At 40.2% G+C, this 23,231-nt stretch overlaps 1 protein-coding gene across 8 annotated transcripts in view; it reads left to right on the top strand.

Annotated features, from left to right (window-relative positions):
* Nucleotides 1-23,231, top strand: part of MAGI3 (membrane associated guanylate kinase, WW and PDZ domain containing 3) — a 211,910-nt gene that overhangs the window by 101,474 nt on the left and 87,205 nt on the right. For 3 of the 8 annotated variants that reach the window (XM_073319474.2, XM_073319473.2, XM_073319472.2), the window contains 3 exons: nt 9,220-9,336; nt 9,586-9,723; nt 18,088-18,207. In XM_073319474.2, coding sequence (XP_073175575.1) covers nt 9,690-9,723; nt 18,088-18,207 — 154 coding nt within the window. In that variant the 5' untranslated portion in view covers nt 9,220-9,336; nt 9,586-9,689. Of the gene's footprint in view, nt 1-4,480; nt 4,876-9,219; nt 9,337-9,585; nt 9,724-18,087; nt 18,208-23,231 lie in introns of those variants that run through there. The other 5 variants (XM_073319477.2, XM_073319470.2, XM_073319475.2 and 2 more) reach the window with 3 other exon arrangements.

The following is a 23,231-nucleotide window of genomic DNA, read 5'->3' as shown; positions in this document are numbered from 1 at the left end:
TCCTCTTTCCGCCGCCTCCGTGCCCTCTGAAGTATCCATGGGGCTCTTGGCAATGGAGGTGGGGTTGCTGCTGAGGATAGCATCCAGCTCCTTATAGAACTGGCAGGTCTTAGGTGAAGCACCTAAGCGACGGTTTGCCTTCCTCGCCTTATGGTATGGCCGCCTTGGCTCCTTTATCTTTGCTCTGCACTGTGTCCCGATCATAGCCCCTTTCGCATAAGCCTCGAGAAATCTGCCCGTAGGTATCCCAATTCCTATGGCTGGAGCACAGCTGGGGCTGCATAGTCTGCTATTCCCATATACTGAGCAGATCCAACAGCTCTGCAGTGGTCCAAGCGGGAGAGTGTTTGCTGTGATAACCTGCCATGGTCACCTGGGAAGATGCGATGAGACCTCTCCAAACGGAGCAAACAGGAAATGGAATTTCAAAAATCCCTGGGGCTTCTAAGGGGGAGGGGCGGATAGTTGTTTACTGGGCTGCAGGGTAGTGGGGTTCAAACTGCTGGCCAGAGCAGTGAGGATGGGCATTGTGGGACACCTCCTGGAGGCCAACTAAAGTGGTGAAATGAAGCATGGTGTCTACACTTGCACTTTGTCAACAAAAATGTAGAGGAAAAAGACGTAAATGTCTCATGCGGGTGGATGTATTTTATCGCCACAACTGGGCATTTTCCTCGACAAAAGGTGCCTCACAGTGTGTACGCACTCGTTTGGGTCAACAGATGGCAGTTTTGGCGACACAACTTGGTAGTGTAAACAAGACCTTAAAGCCTCAGGGTAATTTTTTGTCTGAGCTGGGATTAGAACTAGGAAGTTCCTGATTTTCCCTTCTGTCCAGTGTCCAGACCACACTGCCACTGTCTCTGATATTATAAGTTAATCATACTGTGATAGGATTGTAACTAAAATGGGTGAAATAGGTGTCAGATCGCTCAAATTTTAAGAGTATTATTTTCAGCCTGTAGTTCTCTCCCAAGGATGAAAATCAAGCCTTTCAGATAGGGTGACTTCAGGAGGAAGTGTATAAAATAATTTAAGTGGAGACAGAACAGAAGAAGCTTGCGCGCACGCAGTCTGGAGATCCCAAAGTGTGTTTAAAGTACATTACTCTCTTTGACTGGCTCCTATATTTCATGTGTTTCCCCTGTGGGTTAATTTTGTAGCACAATGAATAGAAATCCTAAATGTCTGAGCTTCTGTTGCAGGGGCTGATAGGATGTTTTTAAGAGGAATCATGGGCTCTGAGAACGGTAGTAACTATTCTTATATAAGAATAGGCTTCAGCGCTTGCCTAAAGCATCTTTGCTATCACTTTATTTTGTGCTTTCTGATTCATGTCACCATTTTCTGGTTGGGTTTCTGGCATTTTGTTTCTCCCAATATTTTGTCTGCCTTTATTCTGTCTTCCCCAGGGGGACCATTTTAGGCTCTGTATAGTAATTTAGTCCTGAATTATTCTGAGAATACAGCCAAATCCTTGCATTAGGTTTTTGTATTTTAAGACCAACTCCTTCATGTCAGTCTATCTTTAAGAGCTTCATTTATACTTCATCTGTACCATACATGTTGATATTTATTGAGAAATGTTTAGTGAGTAACATTCCATTTGCTATGGGGGGCTATCTTTACGTATTTTACCTTTTATATAAAGTTTCTCAGAACATGCAGCAGTCTGAAGTAGTTAACAACCAGATTCATCTAGTTTATTTAAGTGAAATATACTTATTGTTAAAGTGAAATGCAACAAATCTAGCTGTGACTCTTAGATGTGCCATTTGAGTAGTGAAACATTTGTTTCAATATTGAGAAATCAGCGTGTCTACAAGCAGTAAACCAATGTGTTCTAACAAATGGAAAATACTTTTTTGTGCTGGAGATTACACCATTTATTTTCATTTTCCAAGACATGTCTTGCTCATTATGCTGTAGGAAGCAAATCCAAAGCTTTGTGCAGAACAGTTCATGACAGCAAAAGAGGGAATTCAGTTCAAGGTTTGAGTTTCATAACATTCATACTGCCATAACGACAAAGAATGCTTAACCAATGAGAGCAGTGGTGAGTTGTTTGAGTTTCAGGTTGGAAAATCTGCCATTGTTCTTGTAAAATACTCACCCTTTTTGTGATAAATACTTTATAAACTGTTGGTCACTTGCTAAAAAGCTGAGAGGGTTGCATTGTGGCATCCTCTTAATACTATTGTTATGTTTCTAAAAAATAATTATTGAAATAGCAGACATTGTTGAATGAAGCTGAGAAACAAATTGCTAGGTGGCTTATTGCTAGTACTATACTAAGCACTGCATGTTGTTGTTACATGCTAGTGTTCTTTTGCTAGTTCTGATTTCAGGAGGAAAGTGGAAATGTTAAGGTAATTAAAATCCACTCAACAGATTTCTCTACAGATATAGAGTTAAATTTGGAAATTTTCCTTTTGTCTATTATTTTACTGAAAAGAAACTAACGGAAACTAGGTGTTACACACCTAGAGTACATAATTGCAGATTTGTATTATTGTCGACTTAAAGCTCTGTGTGTTTGACACTGGGTCAAAGTGGATTTTTACACTCAACCTAGCAAAAAATAGCATCCAGTGACGTGCTACGGCCTCTTTTAACCCAAATTATTAATGGATTTAAGGGACATTTAAATTAGAGAGGGAAGGTGCAGAGAATTGTGGACAGCCCAGTGGTGTTCTGCAATTCAAAATTAGTTTTCTGTACTTCAGGCAAGGCATTTATGGGAAGACCAGGTTTCTGGATGCATTAACCTCTGGATATACTAATCTGGTTTTGCCAATTCTGAAATTCACCAGCTGACTGCACTTGAGAGCCAGCTCCCATATTTTGAGTAATTATGTTGTTAAGTGAACTTGAATAAAAATCAAACTAGATATTAAGCCTCACAATTTTCCTGTCAAGACAGGGTAAATAGGTAAGCATTATTGATCTATTTTACAACTGGAAAACCGTGGCACAAAGATTAAAGAATATCTCATCTAGCTGATATAAAATGCAGTCATTTCTTAACCTTCACTGTGTCTGGAAAATACTTACTTATCAGAAGTAAGAACATAAGAACGGCCACACTGGGTCAGACCAATGGTCCATCTAGACTAGTATTCTGTCTTCTGACAGTGGCCAATGCCAGATGCATTAAAGGCAATGAACAGAACAGGGCAATCATCAAATGGTCCATCCACTGTCATCTAGTCCCAGTATCTGGCAGTCAGAGGCCTCGGGAGACTCGGAGCATAGAGTTGCATCCCTGATAGTATTGGCTAATAGCCACTGATGGACCTATCCTCCATGAATTTATCTATTTCTTTTTTGAATCCAGTTATAGTTTTGGTCTTCACAACATCCCCTGGCAATGAGTTCCACAGGTTGACTGTGCGTTGTGTGAAGAAGTACATCCTTATGTTTGTTTTAAACCTGCTGCCTCCTAATTTCATTGGGTGACTCCCTGTTATTCTGTTATGTGAAGGGGTAAATAACACTTCCCTAGTCACTTTCTCCACACCATTCATGATTTTATAGATCTGTCATACCCCCTGTTGTTGTTTCTTTTCCAAGCTGAATAGTCCCAGTCTTTTTAATCTTTCCTCAGATGGAAGCTGTTCGTACCCTTCATCATTTTTTGTTTCCCTTCTCTGTATCTTTCCCATTTGTAATGTATCGTTTTTGAGATGGGGCAACCAGAACAGCATGCAGTATTCCAGGTTTGCACATATCATGGACTTATAGACATTACTTTACAAATAATTGCTCTATATATTTGTATTGTTATGACAAGCCCCTTTCTGTGATCGTTTGTCGTCTTACTTTTATTATAATGATTCTCTGTCCTTGCAGTAATATGGGTAGGGCCTACCAAATTCACAGCCATGAAAAGGATGTCATGGACCGTGAAATCTGTACAGTATAAGGTAAAAGCATACAAAAGCCCAGATTTCACGGGGGAGACCAGCATTCCCCAAATTGGAGGTCCTGACCCAAAAAGGAGGTTTAGGGGGGTCACAAGGTTATTTTAAGGAGGGATCACAGTGTTGCCACCCTTACTTCTGTGCTGCCTTCAGAGCTGGGGAGCCAGAGAGCGGCAGCTGTTGGCCCAGCACCCAGCTCTGAAGGCAACACCCCATCAGCAGTAGTGCAGAAATAAGGATGGCAGTACCATATCATCCACCCTTACTTCTGCACTGCTGCCTTCAGAACTGGGCAGCCAGGGTGGCTGCTGACTGAGGGCCCAGTTCTGCAGGCAGCAATGCAGAAATAAGGGTGGCAATACCATCCCATGCCATCGGTACTTCTGCACTGCTGCTGACAGCAGCTCTGCCTTCAGAGCTGGGCTCCTGGCCAGCAACCGCTGCTCTCCAGCTGCCCAGCTCTGAGGGCAACGCTGCAGCCAGCAACAGCTCAGAAGTAAGGGTAGCAGTACTGTAACACCCCCTACAATAACCTTGCGACACCCCCCCCCCCCAACTCCTTTTTGGGTCAAGACCCCTACAGTTAAAACACCATGAAATTTCAGATTTAGAAAGCTGAAATCATTAAATTTACAATTTTTAAATTCCTGTGACTGTGAAATTGACCAAAATGGACCATGAATCTGGTAGGGCTCTAATTACGCGTCTTCTCTTCACATTGACAGTTCTGATCTATAAATATATGGGAAATCTTGGTTATACTTAGCATTAATGTTTGTATCAACATGGGCCATATAATATGTAATCAGTAGCACCTGGACTTTCATATTACATTCAAGAAGTTGTAATTATTTAACAATGACTCTCTTCTTCACTGCTCGATAATGATCCAAAGCAGAGCGGACCGATGCATGTTCATTTTCATCATCTGAGTCAGATGCCACCAGCAGAAGTAAGCTTTTCTTTTTTGGTGGTTTGGGTTCTGTAGTTTCCACATCGAAATGTTGCTCTTTTAAGACTTCTGAAAGCATGCGCCACACCTTGTTCCTCTCAGATTTTGGAAGGCACTTCAGATTCTTAAACCTTGGGTCGAGTGCTTTAGCTATTTTTAGAAATCTCATATTGGTACCACCTTTGCATTTTGTCAAACCTGCAGTTACAGTGTTCGTAAATCAAACATATGCTGGATCATCATCCGAGACTGCTACAACATGAAATATACGGCAGAATGCAGGTAAAACAGAACAGGAGACATACAATGCTCCCCCAAGGAGTTTAGTCACAAATTTAATTAACACACTATTTTTTTTAACGAACATCAGCAGCATGGAAGCATGTCTTTCGGAATGGTGGCTGAAGCATGAAGGGGCATACGAATGTTCAGCATATCTGGCACGTAAATACCTTGAAATGCCAGCTACAAAAGTGCCATGCAAATGCCTGTTCTCAGTTTCAGGTGATGTAAATAAGAAGCAGGCAGCAGTATCTCACGTAAATGTAAACAAACTTATTTGTCTTCGTGATTGGCTGAACAAGAGGTAGGACTGAGTAGACTTGTGGGCTCTAAAGTTTTACATTGTTTTGTTTCTGAGTGCAGTTGTGTAACAAAAAAATACATTTGGAAGTTACACTTTCACAATAGAGATTGCACTACAGTACTTGTATGAGGTGAATTGAAAAATACAATTTGTTTTGTTTATCATTTTTACAGCGCAGATATTTGTAATAAAAACTAATCTACAGTGAGTACTGTATACTTTGTATTCTGTGTTGTAATAGAAATCAATATATTTGAAAATGTAGAAAAACACCCACAAATATTTAATAAATTTCAATTGGTATTCTATTGTTTAACAGTGCAATTAATCACGATTAATTTTTTTAATTGCAGTTAATTTTTTTTAGTTAATCACGTGAGATAACTGCAATTAATTGACAGCCCTAATTGCTGCAGAACTTTGTGGCCCCAAATCAGAATCAGATTCCCATTTTGCTGGCACTGTACAGCACATACAACATTTACTCCCTTAAGAGTTTGTAATCTAAAGAGTTAATTTTATGTATCATCTGATGTATTGTTTGGGTTGTGAAAATTTCCGGTGACGTTATTAAGTCCAGAGGTTCACGTTATGTACTGTAAGTTGCAAAGAAACTTATAAGTATAACTTTCAGTGCCCTTATTGTTGTGATTCTTCCATACACCTCCATATACCATCCTTTTTATAGCCTTTGAAAACAAATGATCATTTAAATTCTTCCACTCTAAGATTTGGACATTCTGATGAAGTACATAACTTTAATTTGCAGAGCTCAGAGAAAGCACACTCACTTGGGTTCAGTGAAGATGACAGCGTACAATAGATTGCTTTGTACCCTTCTGTCAGAGGGATAAAGCAGTAAAACAAGGGCTCAGTTATTTGTGTGCTAGAGGGGCAGTGGTTATCTGGCAATATGACAGGTTTGCTAATGGTACCTGACAGGAGTGTCACAAAGGAATAATTGTTAAGAACCTTCCTGTAACATAATACTTAAACACCACAAATGCAGGATCCCATTTGACAATTGATCTAGCTTAGATGCATAACCTATTTGCTTACTTCCAATAGGAAGTGTTATCATTGCCTGATTTAATGGGGTTTGGGGCATGGTTCTATCAACAGATATTTATTTAATTGTAATGTAATACTTGGCAGTTTAACAGCACTTTCTTAGCCTATCTATAGATCTCAAAGCACTTTTGAGGGATATTATTGCCTTTTTGTAAGTGGTGTAACACAGGCATAGTGGTTGTGGCGCAAGGTGACGCATCTAGTTGAGTGGCTCTCAATGTTCCAAGACTACTGCATCCCTTTCAGGAGTCTGATTTGTCTTGTGTACCCCCAAGTTACACCTCATTCAGAACCTACTTGCTTACATAATCACACATAAAAACACAAAAGTGTCACAGCACACTGTTATTGAAAAATTGCTGACTTCCTTTTACCATATAATTATAAAATAAATAAATTGGAATATAAATATTGTACTTACATTTCAGTGTATATTATATAGGGCAGTATAAAGTCATTGACTGTATGAAATTTTAGTTTGTACTGACTTCGAGTGCTTTTTACATTGTCTGTTATAAAACTAAGCAAATATCTAGATAAGTTGATGTATCCCCTGGAAGACTTCTATGTACCCCAAGGGGGTGTACCCCTGGTTGAGAACCACTGATCTAGTCAGTGATGATGAGAATTAGGGATAGAATATGAGTTCTTTTTCCCTGACCTGGGCTCACTCTGTTACAGCAACAGCTGCCCCTCATGATTAACGTGACTAGCTGATTTTCTTGATTATTGTATATTTCACTACTCTGATTATTAAGATCTGATTCTCTCAATTGCAGCAGCCAAATACAGCAACAATACTATATAAAGAGAGCTTTGTAGAGAGAGTGTTAATTATTTAAATGATTTCTAAACATAGTTTTATTATCTTAACCATTTTTATGTTTTAAACTGCAAAAATCTGTCAGCATAGATAAGTCAGTAGAAGGTGCTCCAGAAAAATCCATTTCCATAGTAGAAAGCTAAAAACCTTTTAAGGGGGGGTGTGGAAATTTTTTTTTTTTTAAATGTGTGCCATTTGTTGTAATCTGCCAGAAGCATAAAGGCCACAATATTCAGATCCTTAATTCATGTGCTAGTTATCCCATTAGATACCGAAAACAGGTATGCAAAGCACATAGTTAACAGTCTCTAGTTGCAAACGATTTGATCTATTAAATTTCAGGTGATCTCTAACTCTGTGTTCAATTTTTTCACACACCGCTAATTGTCATGGTTGGGACATATATGCTATAAGGAGTTTTGAAATGGAATCACTATGATGACAGTTAACATTTTTGTTGTGGTTCCAGCTTTGGTGGAGCTCTTCTACTTTTAACTGTTTGAGCTAACCACTGGACTGCAGTAATGGGTAGCTCTTGAATTGTGGGCTTTGAGAGTCATTGCACGTGGCATCTCCCAGAACAAAATAAGAAACTGCTGCTGAAGCACACATGTAGTTTTTAATGGTAGGGACTAAGTTCAAATGTTAGTGTTTTTTTTAAACCTGATAAGGACAGGCTTTACAGAACAGTCATTAGAATCCTGTGAGAATTTGTAAATCAAAAATTTGTATTTTGGATTTATTTTTTTCAATTTGCAAATCTCTAATAGGATTTACGGATCCAAAGTGGGATTTGTAAACTTTCATCAGGGTTTGTAAATCCATTTTCTTATAAGTCAATAAATCAAATAAAGAAGCTAAATCTAAGGGTGCAAGATAAAAGCTTGCAAATCAAAACAATAATTTTAAGACTTCCAGACACAATTTACAAATTTGAAATAAAATGTCTGGCTTTATTATTTGTAGATTAATAAATACAACCATACATGATTTTCTGATTAGTGATGAACACATTGGTGATGCAGGCGACATTGAATCTCCAGCTGGGCTCTCAGTTGATAATGCAGTCACATGCCTGGATTGTACAGGTTCCCTCTATTACCTGCGTGTGAAGCAGCTGCAAGCACTGTAAGATGTGTGTTTGTTTTTAAGCCCAGTATGCCAGTACTTTTTGTATGCTATCCTGCAGTAGTCTCTCATTAAACTGTAGGCTGTATGCTGTTATTCAGTTCCTGAGCCATTCTACTCATTCTAGCCATTCCCCTAAAGTGGTTTGGAATTTCAGTAGTCCTTAGCCAGCACCGCATCTGTTGTGGCCAGTAATCCTTAGCACTTTAGTACTTCACCTATATTTTCTTACTGTTGGCGGCAGACAACACTAAGATTAATGTTGCACTTATGCTGCTTCATGGGTTTACGTGTTCTTTGACGCATAAATATGGGTTGGCTAAAAGTATTCTGCTCTTAGCTTTTAGTAAAGTTTTAAAGTCTTAATATTTCATCTGTCCTGCCTAAAAGGGGGTGAGTCTTGTCACAGAGACTCTTGTTCAATGTCAACAGGACTGGTGAAAATCTAATAATCCAGGAGCCAGATTATCAACTGGTTATAAAAAAGCGTAGCTTGATTGACTTCAGTTTAAGTCCGTGGAGCTACATCAATTTACACCAGCTGAGGATCTGGTCCCAGGAGCATGCAGCTTTTCTGACCAATCTAGTGCTTTTGAATAAACTAAGTTGTAGTTTCCTTTCTATTTTAGATTTTGCAGAGATGTTTACTGCAGTGAAATGCAGATTAGTTGATATGAGCATCATCTTAAATATTTTTTGCAAGTTTTTCATTATATCGTTTTCTTATATTTTAAAGGAAAAGTGATCAACAAAGACTTGCGTCACTACCTGAGCCTGCAGTTCCAGAAAGGCTCAATAGACCATAAACTCCAACAAGTGATCAGAGACAATCTTTACCTGAGAACCATCCCATGTAAGTATGTAGAGTGCTAGCATAAATTAATCTATTTCAGTTAAACTCACATAACTCAAGAATCCTGTAAGCTTTTTCCCTTTGATCCTGTGTTGTTTCACATTTCCACCCTTTCAGTGAGGATTCCTTTGCATAAAGGCTATTTTTAGGTAGCCTCTTTGTTAGAATCCATATTAAGAAATGTTCTAAGTTAACTTGGGATGCAATGGAAAATTAGTCTATTGATAATCTTATTTTTATATATTAAAGAATTGACAAACCAGCAAAAATGTCAAAATTCCAAGTTCAGAGGACTTCAAGAGTGTCTGTCTTTTTTAAAACTCATTGGTACTGCCTCTAAACACCATTAAAGAATGCAACAAATAAAGATTTCATGTCAGCATAAGAGTAAGTAAACCTAGCGGGAGTGAGACATCTTTACTATAACTAGTATAATATAACTCTCACCATTGATTTTGGGGCAGTCTCTCTCACACACGCACACACCCGCCTAGCCAGTTTTGTGGCTTTTCACAAAGGGGAGATTAAGATCTCCAGGTGACCACCTGTAGTTAGGCTGGATGTTAGAGAAAATGGAAAGGAAGGAAAGGGTATAATTGTAGAAGAGCTGTTTGTGAAGAAGGAGACTGAGCTGGAACACAACCAGGTGGGGTGCACAAGGGACGTTATGGGTGCACTTGTAACATGTCTGAGCCTGAAATTTAGTGGGATGGAAGAGGGACCTATAGCATGGTCCACTGGTTGGGGAAAGGAGGAGTGGTCTTTCTAAATTAGAATAGGCACAGTAGAGTTGCAGAGCAAGCATTAACGAGAGGGCACCATGGGATGAGCCTCACCTCTTAATCCACTGCAGGCTGGAATGGCTGGCATCTCGTAGTATTTTCCCCATCCATAAAGCCCACCTGCTAACATGTCTTCAGCCAGGAATCATTAAGAGGTTGCTGCTCCTGCAGCCTGAGTGAAAAATCATTATCTTCTCAATTTCTCTCACTTCAGTCACCCATCACTGATCAGCTTCAAAGGCTCTTATAAATATGGTTAAAATGCTTAATGCTGATTGCCTGCTTGTATGATGATGATGGGCTCTTAGACTTTACAGAGGATAAAATTGTTCATTGGAGCAGCACATTTTAAGCTCATTATCGTACTTAATTACTAAAAAACAAAGTATTCAGTGTACTTTTGATGCAAGAATATTTACAAATTAATTAACAAACAAGCCAAGGCAAAGCTTTACTGAAGTGAATGGCTTTCTGGTGGCAACGGGTACTGTATGGCATGCACATGGCATTCATTACATGACTGATATAGGACAGTTCTGACCAAACATAAGGTCTAAAGCACCTCATTTGTATTCACTACTATGAATGGTAATGGATAATGAACACCATTTTGCAATTGTGAAATGCAATCTGAAATTTTTTTTAGGGAGTTATGAGGACCCAATTGGGTTATCATAGCTTTTAGAACCACCACAAACTGACAGCTTGGATAAAAATAATGTACTTTTCTAGCTTATCAGAGAGTATCTTTCAGTTTAAAGGACATCCCCACAATTATCACACAGACCTCCTGTCTGTGTGATGCTTTTCGCATTATCATGACATTCCATTTCTCAATTATCCAAAAGCCACGCTGTACTTTCCATATGAGGTATTTACTCATTAGAATGACTGATAAGTTTTATTTGAAGTATTTTAATTAAAAAACTTGAATATTAAATTAACATGGCACACATTACATTAATAAAAAACTGGCTGATAGGTCTCAAATGTAATTGTAAATAGGGAGTCGTCATCAAGTGGATGTGTTTCCAGTAGGGATCAGTTCTTCATCCTATGCTGTTTCATATTTTTATCAATGACCTGGAAGAAAACATAAAATCAGCATTGATAAAATTTGCAGATGAGACACAAATCTGAGGAGTGGTAAATAATTAAGAAGACAGGTCATTGTTTCAGGGCGATCTGGATCACTTGGTAAACTGGGCATAAACACTATGTTTTGTAATATGGATTAATGGGAATGTATACATATAGGATCAAAGAACATGGGCCATAATTACAGGAGGAGGACTAAGCGGGGAAGCAGTGAGTCTGAAAAGATTTGGGTGTTATGGTAGATAATCAGCTGAACATGAGCTCCCAGTTTGACATGATGGCCAAAAGAACTAACGGGATCCTGGGATGCACAAACAGGGGAATCTCAAGTAGGAGAAGAGAAGTTACCTTACCACCATATTTGGCACTGGTGCAATAGCTGCTGGAATACTGTGACCAGTTCTAGTGCCCACAATTCAAGAAAGATTTGGTAAATTGGAGAAGGGTTCAGGAAGAGCCATGAGAATGATTGAAGTATTAGAAAAATGCCTCATAGTGATAGATTGAGCTCTGAGAGTCTTATTTGTCTTACCAAAAGAAAGGTTAAGGGGTGACTTGATTACAGTCTGTGAATGTCTACATGGAAAACAAATATTTAATAGGCTCTTCAGTGTATCAGAGAAAGGTATAAACTGATCTGGTAGCTGGAAATCGAAGCTAGACAAATTCAGAGTGGAAATAAGGTGTAAATTTTTAACAGTGAGTAATAAACAGTTGGAAAAATTTACCACATGTCATGGTAGATTCTCCATCACTGACAATTTTTAAATCAAGATCAGATGCTTTTCTAAAAGGATATTTTTCTATGAATTATATTGGAAGTTCTATGGCCTATATTATAGGGGAGGTCAGATTAGATGGTCACAGTGGTCCCTTCTTGCCTTATATTAATCACATGTTAAAGTGTTTTTTGTCATAGCGTCAGGCATGTAATTTTTTAGCACATTTTTTATTTACCTATTATTTTGTGACCAGTTTTCAGAGTAACAGCCGTGTTAGTCTGTATTCGCAAAAAGAAAAGGAGTACTTGTGGCACCTTAGAGACTAACCAATTTATTTGAGCATAAGCTTTCGTGAGCTACATCGTGAGTGTTGCATCCGATGAAATGAGCTGTAGCTCACGAAAGCTTATGCTCAAATAAATTGGTTAGTCTCTAAGGTGCCACAAGTACTCCTTTTCTTTTTGTGACCAGTGTAATTAATGGCTTGGATCTTGGCAAGTTGATAATGAGTGGTTCTAAGATTCAGCATGCCCAGGATTACACCAGGGGAAGCAAAATATTCACTTCATTTTATGAGTGAAAGAATGAGGAGTTTAAAAAAAAAACCAGTGTAATGGAAATGAGGTTCACTTACTGACGGAGCTGTTCACATTGTTCATTGGAGTAAAATTGACAAGTTTTTAAAAGATTGTTGAGGTTAAAGAAGATGGTATGCAATAATGAATCACTGTAATCCTTGCTTCAGGAGAGCATTAATCACGCTTCTGTTAACTAGAGCTTCCTTGTTTGCTCGACTTGTACATTTTGAACATTTCTGAATTAGCATGACCCGTTTGCTAGATTGCTTTGAAAGTTTAGGTTTTTTGCTATCCAGCATTGTTTACTTTTACTTTTTTGCTCTCCAGCTACCGGATCAGTTTATACCTTTCTCTGCTACACTGAAGAGACTGTTAAATGTATGTTCTCCTTGTAGACGTTCACAGACTGCAATCAAAAACTCATGCAGTGGCAATATCACATTCCAGGCTCCATGATGATTTACCTACTTGGGTCCCATTGTGAATTATGAAAGCAGAAACAAATTCATCTAATAATATAGAGTACAGGCATACAAATGGCTGAAAAGACTGAAATAAATTTGATCCAACCCAATTATGTAATAGGGGGTCAGAAATCAATTTTGCTTTGTTAGTGACATCATTAATTACTAAATTTCCAAGAGCATTCAAGAGACATTAAGGAAGTGATACATCATCATAATGGTAGCAGACTATATACAGCTATTCCACAACCCCCCAAAAAATTTCAATTAATATTGCTTGGCCCAGGTCTTCACCAACTTCTGTACAGTAAATCAGTCAGGCTCATAGCATGTGTGAACATTTTTCTTTCTCACATCACTTCGTCCTCCAGCTTTTTATTGTCTCTGTCTTCCTCTCATCATAATTTATAATTTCTAAAACTCTCTTCCTCCTAAAATCATAGCAAGATGATTGATGCTCCCTCATTACCTCCAAGTTTCCTATCTTTTCAACAGTGTGTGCCTGTATGCTGATATAGCCCAGCACTCTATAACACTATCTCATTCTTTAAATAATAACTGCTTCATAGAAAGTTACATACAAGACATTTTTATTGTAATAATGGTTTTGCCTTATCTTTAATTGTTTCTGATTAGGTAACTCCTGCTAGCCATAACTTTGCTTTCAGTTAATGCTCTGCATTGTGAAATTAGGAACACCCACATGTATGAATACCAACACTGCAGAATGGAAATCACTGATCTAACAAGTGAATAATTTGTTTGAGGAAAGAAAAAACATTGATTAGAAAATGCATTAAAAAAGGACAAAAAAGTTATTGAGCTGTGAATAGTATGAGTAAAATACACCTCTCCTTTCCCTGTGAAATAAGGAGACCCTAGTGATGAAATCAACAGGCCCTCCTTTTCTACAGGTTCGGAGGTGTGTTGAAACAGTGTGTGATTCTAGGGGTATAATATTGCAGTTCTATAAGTAGCAAAACCAAACTCCAGTCTGATCACTATCATGTCTCCAAGAACAAAGCCCAAGATCTCAAAAATGAGGTCTTAAACTTAGGCTACTAACTCAGTACTTAGCCCAAATAAGTGACCTGATTTTCAGCAGTGCTGCTCACTGGGAGGTTCCGACTGACTTCAGTGGAATAGGCTGGGGTATAGAGCACCACTGATAAATACCCCGAGGAAGTAATTTGCATAGCAAGACCTTTTTAGTCTGTGTGACTTCCTGTCATCTACAAACTTCACTGGGATTTACATGCAGCACATTGGCATATCAGAGACCAGGGACCAAACTGACCCAGTCATTGCATAACCTCTGTTTAAAAGGATGATATGCATGATGAGAGACATCCAGGAAGGTGAAAGAGAGGAAATATTTGCCATTTCCTTTTGGTTATGTAGAATAAAATAAATAAATAAAACAATAAAAACTCAGGTTCACCAATGAATCTCATTTGTTTTTGAGGAGTAAGTCTCATTGAAACCTCATGCTATTCTTTTCTGCAGTATTCATCTACTGCATATTAACTTCTTCTGACCTGAGATGTTGTCTTTCTAGTGTGTGGGTGCTTTTCCACACTTATCTTGTGCTGTGGACTTAAAAAAAAATCTTTAGTTAATAAAGTAATTCAAGGAGTTGAAGTGAGTTAAGTTGATATTTAAACTGTGTTTCAACATGCCTTCCTTCACGCACCTAATGTTTCCATTGCACAGGGTAATATTCAGTTTGTGTCTTCAGTCTGTGTACAGTGAAGTGGCACAATTTGCATGGTATCAAAAAACTGTTTTTAATTAGTATTTTATGACACCGACATTCTCATCAGAACATTTACTATAAATTCTATGAGATGTCTACTGGCAAAAGTTAAATGTTAGTTTTATGTGAATGACCTAGCAATCAATCTAGACAAAATTGTGAGATGAGAATGTAATTGTCAATTTAAATTTTCATAAGATTAGATTGAGAGGTATAAACTGCTGTCATATACAGAGGTAGTTTATTGGGGGTGGGGATCAAAGGCTTATGAATGTTTCATATCAATATTTGTCATATGGGCACAAAAGCAAAGTGATTATTTTATTTCATCTTTGCCACATTAGAAAATTTAAATCTAATGGAATTCTTGACAAAGTGATCTAATACTGAAGTGCAGAAGCTATTGTCAATTGATTGTATTTTTCACATTGAAACATGATAAGTTTAAACAATTTGAATGTTTTGGATGGATTAGTGACTTGAAAAAAAGAAGTTCATTTGCCTTTATTCTTAAGATATTTCCACTTTCTACCCTCAGTATAAGATCAAAAGCCTTTTTCATTTAATAGATGTAGTTAAGATACATGTCAAAACATGTAATGAAAGTCAAAGTTTTCGTCATGACTAATGTTTAAAACTGTTCTAGATTCATTAGAAATTAAGTTTGTCAGGTATCCCATGTACAGTGTGATATGAAAAAGCATATGTTTGTTGCCAAAGTCACAGTTTCAAATGACAAGTTTCAGAGTAACAGCTGTGTTAGTCTGTATTCACAAAAAGAAAAGGAGTACTTGTGGCACCTTAGAGACTAACCAATTTATTTGAGCATAAGCTTTCGTGAGCTTCAAATGACGTAAGGGTTGTGTGTAACCCTGTAACTAAAAAGCAAGAGAGAGGTCTATTTCCTCATGTTTTGTCAGGAGACTCCATTCCTAGGAAAGTAGGAAGTTTTACATAACTAACAGGATTCTGGACTTGACTTAGCAGGTAAATAAATCACCCATTAGCACACCCTCTGAAGGGAGAGTTAATTAAAAGAACCTTGTACTACTTGTAGAAGTACCGGAGATATTTTGGATTCATTGGCTACCATTCCTATGGCTTTCATTGTATGTAAACTTGTCACCATTAGCAGTTATAACAAAGATCTAAAGATCACAATGAGAGAAAAATTAGAACCAGTGTATATTTGCTGCTGTTTTTCACTCATCCATTTGCTAGCAGATTGTCAAAATTCTAAAGAGCATGAAATGGATGTAAAATTAAGTATTGTCCAAGACAGTTCATAACCTGCAATCATCTGACAAGTTGCCAAATGAAATTCATTTTGTTTCTATTGTAACTATCAAGTTGTATATTTATTATTTATTCAGTAATTACAATAATTTGTATAGACTGGAAATTAAACTTTTTATAGTTTGTTTGTAAGTGACACTGATAGGATGAAATTTGCTTCACCTGCATTAAAAAACCCTTTGCAATCAGGGCCAGCTCTAGGTTTTTTGCCCCCCAAGCAAAAGATTTGCTGCCCCAAGCTCAGGTGGGGCTGAGGCTCGCAGCAGCGCTGGAAGCAGAGGGAGTGATGTCACTTTCTCCCAGCGCCTGCAGGGGCTTTCCCTCCTCCCCCGCCCGACCACGCCGAGAAGCCCCGAGTTAAGGGGTGGCACAAGGCAGCGCAGGATCCAGTACACAGATGAGGCGGCTCAGCTCCTGCTTTCTAGCTAGTGCCTGGAGCCTGGCAGCTCGGTATCCCAGGGCTGGGGCTTCCCCTTCCCGATGCGGCTGGGGGCACGGCGCCCTCTCCCCATCTAAGTGGCTCAGCTCCAAGAGCGCAACTGCCCTGGAAAAAAAAAAGGATGCCGCCCCGGAAACGTGCTGCCTGCTTTGCTGGTGCCTCGAGCTGGTCCTGCTTGCCATCTGGCTTTATGTTGGTGAAAGGAACGTGAGCTGAGAGAAAAATCTACCCTCAACTTAGGTTCAGGCCACTAGGCTACAGTGCAACTCTCCTTTCTAAAATGGCTACTATTTATCCTGTATGCTGGAACTATAGTCTTCATTCCTCCGCACCATTTGTATGGAGCGCTAAGGTGGCTGGCCACAAAGATATGGCCACCCCTTGCCATTCTCTGTACTGGCCTATGAGAAGCCAGATGATGGTCTAGATACCCCTTCACAGCATGCAGAGAGTGCAGAGGTCCTTCTGTGAAGCCTCTCCACTTGCAGCTTCTGCTGCACAGCCCCATTAGGTGCTAGAGAGACCCTTGAAAGGCCAATCTCAGCAGGATGAAATTTGCCCTGTTTTCATAATTTGATACGATTTAAAAAAACACCAAAGCTATTCCATGCTGTTTTGAGTTTTATAGGAAGCAAAAAGCATCAGATAGTTGGGGAGTAGTTCCTTTATGGATTTGTATGACTTGTCCAGAAAAATAGCCATGATCATAAAACTGTTAGGAATATATATAACTTACATCCCTAAAATAACTCAGAGCAACGAGCAATTGTTTGTATTTTAATAATGAAATCTTAAGATGGGGGCTTGTGTTGCAGGTGCAATTGTAACCTGAATAATAGAAGCGCGGAATTGTAAACTTCTTTGCTTTGTTCAGATTGAATTTTGACTATTATATAAATGGATTATAATTCTATATATTGGTGAGTCTTTGTTCATTGCAAACCATAATATAGCAAGTGTTCAGAGTTGTTGCCATATTAATGAAAGTTGGAGACTGAGGAGTTCATAACACCGAGAAGTTCTTAAGATTGAACATATCAGAATTTCCAGAGGTAAGTTGCAGTATGGGTGTATTCATCGCTTTCTTGTCCTTCAAACCACTGCAAAGCTATTCCCAATGTTTGAAGGAATCGGAATGTGAAGGGATGTTGACTTCTTTTTCCTAGACATCACTTTTTAGACATGTGATTGATTCATTATTTTCCAGTTGGGAAACGGGATTCATATAACTGGTTAGTCATAAGATTGACATTCATAAAATCAAGGTCCTGCTGTATTGGGATTTGAATGTTAATTCTTAGGAAGTTTAAACTCTGGTATCAAAATTCCTTTTTGTATGCCCTTCATAACAGTAGATATAATAAATTCATGAGGGCTTCCATTTCTTGTTCAAATATCCTTTCTTATTCTTACATAATTTATTGACCTAGTTTCACATACTCCAATGTTCACTTTCATGAGAATGTTCTGAACCTTATCTTGCCAGAGTGGCACTGTAGCTGTGCAAAGCTTCAAATAACCACTGTTTCTTTTTATGTTGAATTCTGCAAGAGAGAGTATTTTGTAAGCCAACAGCACTAGACAACTATACAACAGTTTCTTCTCTGTCTTTTCAGGCACTACAAGGGCTCCCAGGGATGGGGAGGTCCCAGGGGTGGACTATAATTTCATTCCTGTTGAACAGTTTAAAGCGTTGGAAGAAAGTGGAGCCTTGCTAGAAAGTGGAACATATGATGGTATGTTACAGAATTTGAACACATGTACCTACAGTCTTTTATAAGAATGGGAATAAAGACCTGGAAGAATTTCATGGTGTTAGTGTCCAGTCTTTTTGTCTTGGGCTTGGTCTAAATTAGCAACTTATGTCGATATAACTACATCACTCAGAGGTGTGGAAAATCCACAACCCTGAGCAACATAGTTATACTGATCTAACTCCTGGTGTAGACTGTGCTGTGTCGATGGGAGGGCTTCTCCTGTTGACATAGATACCACTTCTCAGGGGGGTGGAGAACCTACGCCTATGGGAGAAGCCCCCCATTGGCATAGGTAGCATCTTCGCTGGAGCGCCACAGTGGTGCAACTGTGCCGCTGCAGTATTTTTAGTGTAGACAGGTCCTAAATTTGGATCCGTGTGCTTGTGAGGAGTAATAGTGCTTTGCAAGGGCAGGGAAGCAGTATTCTCTCCATTGTATAGATGGGATAACTATGGAACAAAGTGGTTGTCTTGTCCCGGCTCACGCTGTGAGACAGTGACCCAGTATTAGAACCCATGTGTCCTGACATGTTCAGTTCACTTTAACACCTGTTGCTTTTTTAATATCATTGTGCTTTTCAGAGTCATCCTAAAAACTTTTATGTATGTTTGGTTGACATTTGCTTTAAATATATTTGTGGTCATAGTTCTGGGTTTTGTGTGAAAAGTTTTCTGTAGCTTTAATTTCTTGCCTAAGAGTTATTACATATATTATAAATTATTCCAAAGTTTTTTACTTTTGTTGTCTTTCTGCTTTTAGTATTTTAGAATAGCCATAATATTTGCTAGAAGCTATCCCAGTTAGTCATTGGCTTTATTTTCATTACTGTTGTAGTGGTTTTGGGTGTGTTTGGTAATTTTTAATGAAAGTCTCTCAGATAGGGATAGGTTTCAGAGTAGCAGCTGTATCTGCAAAAAGAAAAGGAGGACTTGTGGCACCTTAGAGACTAACCAATTAATTTGTGCATCAGCTTTCGTGAGCTACAGCTCACTTCATCGGATGCATTCAGTGGCCACAGTCGATGAAGTGAGCTGTAGCTCACTAAACCTGATGCTCAAATAAATTTGTTAGTCTCTAAGGTGCCACAAGTCCTCCTGTTCTTTTGTCAGATGAGGATGTTTCTCTAAATATATGATTTTTAGCTTTCATCACTAAGGCCCGACTCTTTTGAATTAAAATGTAAACACAGTAGATGCCGGTTAATAGCAATCCTGGTACCATCAACTTCCAGTTAATGGCAACACGTTGCTGTGAACCGATCCCATCCTGCTCACATCAGTGTTAATGTGGTTTGAATAGTTGCAACACTGTGCTGCTTAGGAGCAACTTTTTTAAAGAAGGGCCCCACCTGCAGGTTGGTTTGTGCAGCTGCAGTCAGGGAAGGAAGTGCTGGGGCCTGCCTGTTTTGGCTGCAGCCCTGCAAACTTGCCTGCAGTGAGTACTCAGCCCATCCGTCCCAGCGCTTCCTTTTCGGCCTGCAGCTGGGCAAACCTGCCTGCACACGGGAATCACACAGGACATAAGGGTCTGCAGGCAAGAAGGGGAGGCCATTAACAGGGAGTGGGCTGCAACCTGGATGCTGGAGTTGCACAGTACCTCTCCCTGCAGTCTCCAGGCCACTCCCTACCAGGGGACTGCATGCAGGGAAGGAAGCGCTGGGAAGCACAGAGCATGGGCCCCCCAGACAGCACAGGGAGAGGTATGGTGCAGCCTCATGGGCACTGAGCACCCCATGTCTCTGCAGAAAGCCTTGGCATGCAGGTGGCAGGCAGGCAGCCCCGCTCGACATTGGTGCCCTTCCCGCAGCCAGGGTGCACCCAGAGAAGGCATGTCCCAGCACTTGATTTCACTCGTCATAATTATGACTTCAGGTGTTTCAGATCGCTGATCTGAGTGTCAGCCAACCTGGATCTGAATATATTATAAACATTACTCCTGGAGAGTGAGTTTGTGTGTGTGGGTTCGGTGTGGGGGGGGTGAGAAAACCTGGATTTGTGCTGGAAATGGCCGAACTTGATTATCATACACATTGTAAGGAGAGTGATCACTTTAGATAAGCTATTACCAGCAGGAGAGTGGGGTGGGGGGAGGTATTTTTTCATGCTTTGTGTGTGTGTATATAAAAAGGTCTTCTACACTTTCCACAGTATGCATCCGATGAAGTGAGCTGTAGCTCACGAAAGCTCATGCTCAAATAAATTGGTTAGTCTCTAAGGTGCCACAAGTACTCCTTTTCTCTTTGCGAATACAGACTAACACGGCTGCTCCTCTGAAACCTGTCATTACTCCTGGGGGGATTCTGCGGGACTGCGCACCCGCAGAAGATGGCCCCCCTGCAGATTTCCTGCATTTCCCTGCAAAAAACAGCAGGGAAGCAAAGGGAAGCCGCGTGGTGGGGGGTGACCATGGGCGCAGTTTTGGGGAGGATTGCCCTCCTCCAAACAGGCATGGAGGGGGCATGGGGTTACATGTCCCTGCCCCCACTCATTCTGCAAGCTCAGAGCTGCCCAGCTGAAGGAGGCTGTGTCACTGCTCCACTGGCTGCAGCTGAACACCACCTCCTGGGTCCCAGTGCCAGTCATGCTCCCCTTCTGGGTGCTGGGAGCCTTCCTGTTTTCTATTCTGCACAACAGCTAGTGCCCGCGGTGGGGCTGGGTAAGGAGGGGTGGGGAAATGAGGGATGAGGCAGTGGAGAAGGAAGGGGGTGTGTGGAAAAGGGCTGGGGGAGGGGAATGTGGGAGAGAGGGGAGGGGGATGGAGAAAAAAAGGGGATAGGGGAATCGCGGGGGGGAAGCGGGAGCCCAGCATGCAGCATCCCCCGGCAGCAGCTGGGGCTCCCCTGTTAAGCAGGCCCATTGAACCCTCACTTTGACAAGCCCTACCCCCCAGTGCCTGGACCCCTTCTGGACCCCCAGCACCTGGGCCCCCCACAACCTGACCCTCCTGCTTGAGCCCATCTCCCCATACCCAGCCCCCTCCTCCTGAGCCCCAACCACCTTCACCTGGATCCCCTGCAGAGTCCCGTTGCCCCTGCCAACGAGCCCTGTGCACCTAGATTCCCCCACTGAGCCACCAGCATCGATTGCCCCAAACCTGGATGCCCCCCACACTTGGATCCTGCTGGACTGAGCCTGCCCACCCACACATGGTGCACCTGGTGCAGAGGGGCAAGGCCCCAGGGTGTTTCTGGGGCAGGCCCAGCCATTGTACTGTGTCAGGGTCTGGTGCAGCCTCACTGCCAAGTCTCTGTACCAGGAGAGGTGGGGGCTTCAGGGTCATCTCCCACCTCAGTGCAGCCAATGGCCTGTGCTCCCCACTGCCATGCTGGAGCCACATTTATTTATTTACAAATATAATTTGCAGAATTTTAAAATATTGTGTGCAGAATTTTTAATTTTTGGTGCAGAAGTTTTAATTTTTTGGCACAGAATTCCCTCAGGACTAAAACATGTATAGACATGCATACACAATACTGCTTCTTTTGATAGACAAGTACAAATCACAACCTTTCCATATGATCCATCCTCTTCTTAATTAAATAGCTGTGGAAACACACATGATCTTTTTTCAGAGTAGCAGCCGTGTTAGTCTGTATTCACCAAAAGAAAAGGAGGACTTGTGGCACCTTAGAGACTAACAAATTTATTTGAGCATAAGCTTTTGTGAGCTATAGCTCACTTCATCGGAGCTCTAGTCAACAACTACACAAAACAGATTACATAATCAAAGCCTGAATTAGGAAATTGTCCGAGCATGCTAAATCCTTTAATTACTATCACACCTTTTGTACTTGTAATTGTAAATTCTTCCCCATTTGGATATACCATTTCTTTAATTTTATTGTATAAAATATCTGCAATCTTAGTTGTGTCCTCATTTTCCCTTTTAATTGTAGTTTGTGTGTATTTCAGTAAGAAAAGCCTAGTGTATTTCACCCCATTGGCCCTTCAAGCTACTACATGGTTTCCTTTCCTTCCCTTCTCCTGTGCACACGCATTGTACTGCCAGGGATCTTTCTCTGCACTCTCCCACTTTCTCCAGAGGCCTCTTCCCTGCCTGCTACCCTGTTCTTCTGGGTTTTGTTTTTTTTGCTTTTACAATTCAGGCCATCACAGTTAGTCTGCTGCTGTGGTTGCTGTTTGGGTCTTCTCTCTCTATTGTATCTCTGTTCATACTAGGGAACTAGGAATATTCAGCCTGTCTGGGTATCTAAAGCTAGGAAGGAAGGAGTAATTGTAGTGCGAGTAGACGTGTGCTAGCTTTAATCTAATTAGTGCAGGTAACAATAACAGTGAAAACATGGCAGTACGGTTCCCAGCATAGGCCAGCAAAGTGAGTATGCCCCACAGTTCCACACTTGTACTGTTCTGAAGCCCATGCCTCCATGTCATCACTACTGTTGTTACCTGCATTAGCGAGATTAAAGCTAGCAATGGTTGGCCTATCTACTGTTACAACAACACACTAATTTGTGCTGTTGACATATCTTAAGTGGCTGCCTGTGTGTGAGTGGTTATGGTTGAAAACTGTTCTAAACATAGGGCCACAGGAAGCAGTTAATATTAGAAATATGTTCTAATATTTGTTAAACAGTAGCTGAATAATTATGACCTTATGCGGGTCAGACAAGGCTTTTCTCTTTCAGTATGAGTTACTAAAGTTAATTTTCCTGTTTCCATCCTGAGCAGGAATCCTCAGTCACTGACTAGGTCCATTAATACATTTCATCTTCCTAAAGTATTTAACTAGGCATAGAACTAGCTAAAGTATAGGGGTGATATGGTTAATATCCTTTTGCTCAAGGACCAGACAGGCATGGGCTCTGTTTTTAAAGATGATGGCTACAGTAGCTAAATCAAGGTCTCAGATGTAAACCCTTTTTTATATAACATCATAACCTGGCTCCTCTTAAGTTTTTCTTCTGGATTGAAACCTGGGTTTGAAGGTTTCTAATCAGGAGCAATGTATTTTTAAAAATATAGATATATATTAGTTGTAAAATT

This window comes from Lepidochelys kempii, chromosome 21 (genome assembly GCF_965140285.1).
Source record: "Lepidochelys kempii isolate rLepKem1 chromosome 21, rLepKem1.hap1, whole genome shotgun sequence".
NCBI classification, from domain to species: domain Eukaryota; kingdom Metazoa; phylum Chordata; order Testudines; family Cheloniidae; genus Lepidochelys; species Lepidochelys kempii.
This window is presented reverse-complemented; position numbering and strand designations above follow the sequence as displayed.